The following is a 6557-nucleotide window of genomic DNA, read 5'->3' as shown; positions in this document are numbered from 1 at the left end:
TTGAAGTTCCGGGGAGGAAGAACTTGGTTGTTGATCGTGACCATGAAGATGATGATGGTGGTGGTGGTGGTGAGAAGGTGAAAAGGAGCCCCACTCCTCACTCGCTTGCCAAAACATATAGGCCCGATGGGAATAAAAAAGCAAAGGGGTCAAAGGCAGGAGACAATGATATTAAAGAAGGATTTGAAGCCAACTTCATTGCTAGAAAAGAGTATGCCGAAGAAAAAGGCTCTTGAAATTGAAAAAAATGAAGAGGACAGATGCCGAGCGGTGGAAGGCGGCGACCGAGGAGAAGAATCACTTCCATTTTTCCTAATTGTGATAAGTGGCACAATGGTTATGCGATACTTGTCGCAACCTGAGAGGTTTGAGATTTTCTTCATTCGTCCATTTTTTCAAAATATTTTATCTCTTGAACCGTGCATACAAATCACGAACCGTTTTATCGTTGTGTTTCTCGCGTTGAAATCTTTGAAGTTAGATGCATGTTAATACGTTTAGACGTTTTTTTCTTCTGAAAAACTGGAAAAACCTAGAAATAAAAAAACAGAAATAGGGAAAAAACTAAAAATTAAAAAAAGAAAAAAAATGGAAAACCCCAAAGAAGAATAGGAAACAGAAAGCACAACTGTGCTTTTTCACTTTTTTGGAAAGCACAACTGTGTTTTTCACTTATAGGGAAGCGCGGTGCGCTTCAGAGGAAGCACACGTGTTCTTTTCACTTTCTGGAAAGCATAGTTGTACCTCTTGAAAAGCACAAATGTGCTTTCATCGGAACAACTTCTATGTTTTTCACTTTTCTAAAAACACAACTATACTTTTTGCGTTTTGAAAAGCACAACTGCGCTTTTTCGTGAAGCACAACTGTGTTTTTTCATTTTGGGTAAGCAGAATTGTGCTTCACAGAGGGAACCACATATGTGTTTTTCGCACGGTGTGCTTCATAGGAGAAAACTAAAAAAGTATTATTATTTTTGCAAAAACCTAGGAAAAACCAAGAAAAATCCGAAAACGTGAAGGAAAAAAATAAAAAAGAGTTTTCTTCATGTAAATTAGAAAAAACTAAACAAAATCCAAGCTTGGGACCCCCTACTTCTCCTGTTACCATCTAGCTTAGATCACAAGCTTGGGACCCCCTACCCGAGATTTGCCGGTTTTAGCACCGGCAGTTGGCGAGTCTAGTGTGTGGGGCGGTGCTATTTTTCGCGGTGACGGCAGCAGCGCATCCGAGAATAATGCCCAGGATCGAGTCCTTCTCGACGGCGTCCATGGCGGCGTCGAGGAGCCGGTGGGCCCGGTCTCCTGTCTATCTTTCTGGTTGACGGTTTTAGGTGTTCGCCCGGTGGCTCGCATTATGTGCGATGTCACCGCGAGTGAAAATGTTGGTTCCAGATTTGGGCTTGTGGATTGAAGGCGGCGGATCTGGTGCTTGGCCTCGATGATGTCGACGACTGACGGTGGCTCCAGGGTTCAAGGAGAATGGGGATGGTCCCTGGTCGACACACCACAACGACAAAGGCTTCGCCGATGGCAAGCTTCTTCATCGACTCACAACGCCATCATGGGCTATGGTTCTCCTTCAAATCCGGCGATATTCAGCGGTGACGACGGCTATTGCGGAATTAACAATGACTCTGATGTATTTTCCTTTTCTTGGAAGGTTTTTCTGCAGTTTCCTGTGGACACGTGTTTGCTCTCGACCCTTCTTGTCGGTTCCACGTACGTGTGTTGTATTCATCAGATTTGTGATCAATAAACGTGTGGTTACTCTAAAAAAAAAGCTATACAGTATGTGTGTAAATTACGGTACAGTGTGAAAATTGCTTTATTATATAGAGTACTTATTCTTTGCATACTACAAAAAGTGCTATTTTAGTGCAAAGTTGTGTGCAAGTTTTTTTAAGTTATTCTTTTCATTTTTCTTTCTTCTTAAAGTGTAATACCAATGTCAGTAATCCATTCTTACTTAGAAAACTTTATTGTTTTGATTTTGTTTAAGTTTTAATTTCATTTTTATTCATCTTTATGGGTAATACTAATTCCACTAATTCATTCCTTCTTAAGAAACTTCTTATTTGCAAAAAATCCCAGTATGCATATATAGATCATTCATCACCAGTTTTTGACAGAGAGATTTGACAGAAAAGTTGCCATCAGGAGTAAGCATCCATCTTACACGATCTTTAGACATTGGATCCAATCCAAGCATCTTAAAGCACATGTTAGACAAAACATCGCACAAGAACACTGTGAAAGTCCCAAGAGAAAGCCTGACACATCTGAATATATGGAGTTCAGTACAACTCACAGAAGAAGGGTCAATTTATTGTGCCCGAATCCTGTCTGATATATAGAGCACCAAGCCGCAAGCTTGGCGAGCAATCTCGAAACGAATGAAACACAATCCAGCTGGTACATTTTATAGACTATAGATAGAGGATAATAATGTAGTTGCTTCGTTGCGTTTTCTGATCAGCCTCGACCGGTCAAGCCAGCAGCAACCTCCGAGCTCTCACTTCACTCGTCGAACACCTTGCACTCCACGGCGTTGGGGTCGGTCTTGCAGTAGTCCTCCAGCGGGTCGCCGCTGCCGCCGGTCCCGGCGCCCGGCCACTTGGCCGCCACCAGGTGCGCCAGATCAACCACGCGCTGGCTGCACACGCACACGCCAAAACCAGCCACAGGTTAGACATCATGTTTACAGATGCATGCATGTAATTTCGCCGTCAATGATCTCGCCGCCGGCCGGCCGTCGCTCACCTGTAGCCCCACTCGTTGTCGTACCAGGCGACGACCTTGACCATGTCGTCGCCCATGACCATGGTGAGGGAAGCGTCGATGCTGGTGGAGACGTCGGAGCAGCGGAAGTCGACGGACACGAGCGGCTCGTCGCAGACGTCGAGGATGCCCTTGAGCGGCCCGTCGGCGGCCTTGCGGAACGCCGCGTTCACGTCGTCGGCGGTGATGCCGGTCTTGACGGTGTTGATGACGAGGTCCACCACGGAGACGTTGGGCGTGGGCACGCGGAGCGCGATGCCGTTGAGCTTGCCCTTGAGCTGCGGCAGCACCAGGGAGACGGCCTTGGCGGCGCCCGTGCTCGTCGGCACGATGTTCAGCGCCGCCGCCCTCGCCCTCCGCAGGTCGCGGTGGGACGCGTCCAGCAGCCTCTGGTCGCCCGTGTACGAGTGCGTCGTGGTCATGGTCCCCTTCACGATTCCTGCACGCGCGCGCGCACCACGGGACAGTCGATCAGAACTGGCTCAGATCAAGGTGAAAAAAGAGGGGCAACGGTTCTTACCGAACTCCTCGTCCAGGACCTTGGCGAATGGCGCGAGGCAGTTGGTGGTGCAGGAAGCGTTGCTGCGAGGAACAGAGTTGATCAATTTGGTCCATGTATGAGACACTGATTGCAGCACAAAAAAATTCCTGGTATATACCTGATGATGTTGGCGACCTCATGGCCGTAGTCGCCCTCGTTGACACCGACGACGTAGGTGGGGATGTCGGCGCCCTTGGCCGGAGCAGTGATGATGACCTTCTTGGCGCCAGCCTGGAGATGCTTCCCGGCGCCGGGGCCGTCCACGAACACTCCGGTACCCTTCGACACAGGACGCGACACGTTCAGTTTTCTTTTGCCGTACGTGCAAGCTTCATAGTAGCAATGGAGTTTAGTTTTACCTCGATGACGATGTCGATCCCGAGCTCGGCCCATGGCAGCTTGAGGGGGTCCCTGTTGGAGACGACCTGGATGTTCTTGCCGTCGACGCTGATGGTCTCGTTGTCCACGATCTTCACGTCCGCCTTGAAGGTGCCCAGCATCGAGTCGTACTTGAGCAGGTGAGACGCCTGCAGCCAAACCACGCGACCCGACCATGTTCATCATTTCAGAACTGCTGCCCTGTCTGCTCCTCCCAATTACAGAGTCAGTACGTCAATACTTACGTTCCTGACGCCTCCGCTGTCGTTGATGACGATGACCTCGAGCGGGGAGTTCTCGCGGCCGTGCCAGCACCGGAGGAAGTTGCGGCCGATGCGGCCGAACCCGTTGATGGCCACCTTCAGCTTCGCCTCCGCCGGCGCCCTCACGGCGTTCTCGCCGGAAGCCTGCCACGATCACCATATCCATATGTTAGGACGGACATCCTACATGCACACCGATGTATCTGTTCTAGTTGTGGGCAAGGTACGTACCCTGGCGACGAGCTGCGCGCCGAGGACATCGGAGAAGGAGGCCTCCCTGGCGGCGGCGCTGACGGAGCACGACCCCGGCCTCAGCCCGGAGAAGTCGGCGAAGTCGACCCTCTGCCTGGAGGCGGCCTTGCTGTGCAGACGCGCGCTGGTGGGGATGCGGGTGGCGGCGAGAGCTGCATGGGCGGCCATTGCTGCTGCTGATGCTAGGCGGAAAGGAGCAGGTGGTGCGCCGGCTTATTTATGTGGCCGTCGATCCATCGGGGAGGGAGGGAGGCGGCGTGATCACTGCTTGGGTTTGTGGCGTCGGGACGGCCGGAGGATAAGGCGATTGCATGCGGCGCAGCCACCCGTTCGGCTGCGCGATATCCTCCCCGGTGTGTGGTGTCGCTCGCCGTCTCTCGTGATGTGAGTCGGGGAGGGTGGGGCGTCCGGCCGGGGGGACGTGCGTGCGTAGGGCCATTGTTTCCCTTGTAGTACTTTTTGGTGGTGTTATCCAGGTTCTCTTGGAGCCATCGGCACGGAGATGATGGATATTATTTGATCGAGTGATCAACAACCACGGGACAAGGATTGCGTTAACCCTTTCGTAGGTGTAGCATTGCTCCAAGGAAAATGTCCTGGGGTGCGTGTGGCTGCTAGTGGACTAGAGTGTAGCCCCAACGTTCTTGGTTTCAAGTCGAAATTTCAAATGAGGATTGGACCATCCAAAATTGGGATCGATTGGCAGGACTGAGCTCACAGAAAATTCAACGCTTCACTCACTAAAAATTGTGATCCAAGAAGACAAAAGAAAAAGAAAAGAATATTTGCAGAAAATGGACAAAAGCTCGCGTCGCTCTCTCGAGGGCGACCTAGGGTTCCTCCGCGCTGCCGCCCCCCCCTCCCCCTTCTCCTCACCGCTGCCAGAGGCGGTCGCCAGTGAGGGTGGCGGCAAGGTCTTCGTCCACTCCCTTTCGATGGTGAGGGCCTGGATCTGAGGCGGCGGCATTGGTGTGGTGAGGACGATGCTCCTACGGTAGCGGGTGGGGCTCGTCGGTGAGGTTGGTCAGATCTCCTCGGCTGCGCAGGCAGCAAGGTCCCGGTGTGGGGAGGCCCCGAGCTCCCCTGTCAGATCTGAAGCGTTCCTGTCCGTGCACGATGCACAACCTCCGGCTGACCTATATCTCCAGCGTGCACGCCTGTTGATGTTGTTGGCTGGTTCGGTAGCGGCGGCAGGGAGCTTATCGGGGGAAACCCCTGTTCGTCAATGGCGGTCACGGCGTCGGTGGCGTCCTAGACGCCACTTCATCCATGGTGTCGATGTCGAGGTTCATCTTCCCCTGCCTTTCCCCCTTCCCCGCGCCCGGGTGAAAACCCCAGCCCCTGTGGCTACGCGGTGGCGGCGCCATGGTGTCGTCACCTTCTTAAAGATGCCGCCTTGGGCATGGGGGTGGTGGGTGTGTGCGCGAGCTCGGTTGGTTCCTAGTGGCGGCCATCTATTCTGCAGCATCGTTGCTCTAGGCAGGTCTGATGTCTTTTCCAGGCAGTGTGATCCTTCCTCAAGTACTCCAGTGAGCCTGGGCGAGAGGGGATAGGGGTCCCCTCTCCTACGACTGTGATGCGCTGGTGGTGAGGGCAGATGGTCCTGATGACCTCTGGTTTGTCCCGTGGCTGCGGTGCTCTCCTTCTAGCCGTGTCCCCGGTGGCGACTTCGTCCTTCTGCAGTGTCCTGATGTGCTTCGTGTTTGGGGCATCGGCGATTCCTCTGCTACGGGTGCACTGACAGGCTAGACTTTGATGTTGTAGCTTCTGCTTCGTGCTTCCTAGTTGTTTTCTTACCTTCCTCACCTTGTACGTGCCATTTGGGGTTGCATCCCCTGTTTCTTTTGCTTTACTATTATACTTTTATGTTGTTGTTGATTGTTTCCTTGTTGGTTGATGGCTTTGTTAATCCGAAGCTGGGTGAGGTCCAAGCCCTACTCAGGCTTGCCCGAGCCTTTTCTCTAAAAAGGACAAAAGAAAAGAAACCCAATTTTTTTGGGGGGCGCGTTGTCCAAGGTGTACAATATCCAGAGAGCATGGAACAAAGGAAGCAGAAACATGCTCATGAGCCGGGGGGTGGAGGCAGGGTTAAGGGAAAACTCCAACGCATGGACACATTTCGTTTGTTTTTGTCCATTTGGATCTATGTGGACAGAAATGACGACTCAAAGCACGGACGCAAAACCATTTTGTGTCCATCTGGTGTTTGTGCGGACGCAATTAGGGCTCGTGTTTGCGTCCACACGGGTACCAGACGGAGACGTCGCACGTTCGCTCCGGCCCCACCCGTCAGCCACCCAACCACCTTATTGATCCATTTAAATGCGCACGTGCGCGGGAGGGGC

General features: G+C 52.2%; 1 protein-coding gene across 1 annotated transcript; it reads right to left on the bottom strand.

The window, feature by feature from the left end:
• Positions 1-2256: 2256 nt before the first annotated feature.
• On the bottom strand, positions 2257-4502 carry LOC123098850 (glyceraldehyde-3-phosphate dehydrogenase B, chloroplastic). Its single transcript, XM_044520930.1, has 7 exons — positions 4192-4502; positions 3943-4104; positions 3679-3846; positions 3438-3598; positions 3299-3360; positions 2761-3217; positions 2257-2653 (listed from the first exon to the last, which is right to left on the bottom strand). The coding sequence occupies exons 1-7, from the start codon at positions 4378-4380 to the stop codon at positions 2518-2520; spliced, it is 1335 nt and encodes a 444-aa protein (XP_044376865.1). The 5' UTR covers positions 4381-4502; the 3' UTR covers positions 2257-2517.
• Between the last annotated feature and the right edge of the window lie 2055 nt (positions 4503-6557).

This window comes from Triticum aestivum, chromosome 4D (assembly GCF_018294505.1).
Source record: "Triticum aestivum cultivar Chinese Spring chromosome 4D, IWGSC CS RefSeq v2.1, whole genome shotgun sequence".
NCBI lineage: Eukaryota > Viridiplantae > Streptophyta > Magnoliopsida > Poales > Poaceae > Triticum > Triticum aestivum.
This window is presented reverse-complemented; position numbering and strand designations above follow the sequence as displayed.

What these genes read in the sequence shown, in the direction of transcription:
- LOC123098850 (XM_044520930.1), bottom strand. Translation starts at nt 4,380, where the DNA reads ATGGCCGCCCATGCAGCTCTCGCCGCCACCCGCATCCCCACCAGCGCG. An exon ending in GGTCCTGGACGAGGAGTTCG is followed by an intron (nt 3,218 to 3,298) that starts GTAAGAACCGTT and finishes GCGCGCGTGCAG; the next exon opens with GAATCGTGAAGGGGACCATG. An exon ending in GACAACGAGTGGGGCTACAG is followed by an intron (nt 2,654 to 2,760) that starts GTGAGCGACGGC and finishes GTGCGTGTGCAG; the next exon opens with CCAGCGCGTGGTTGATCTGG.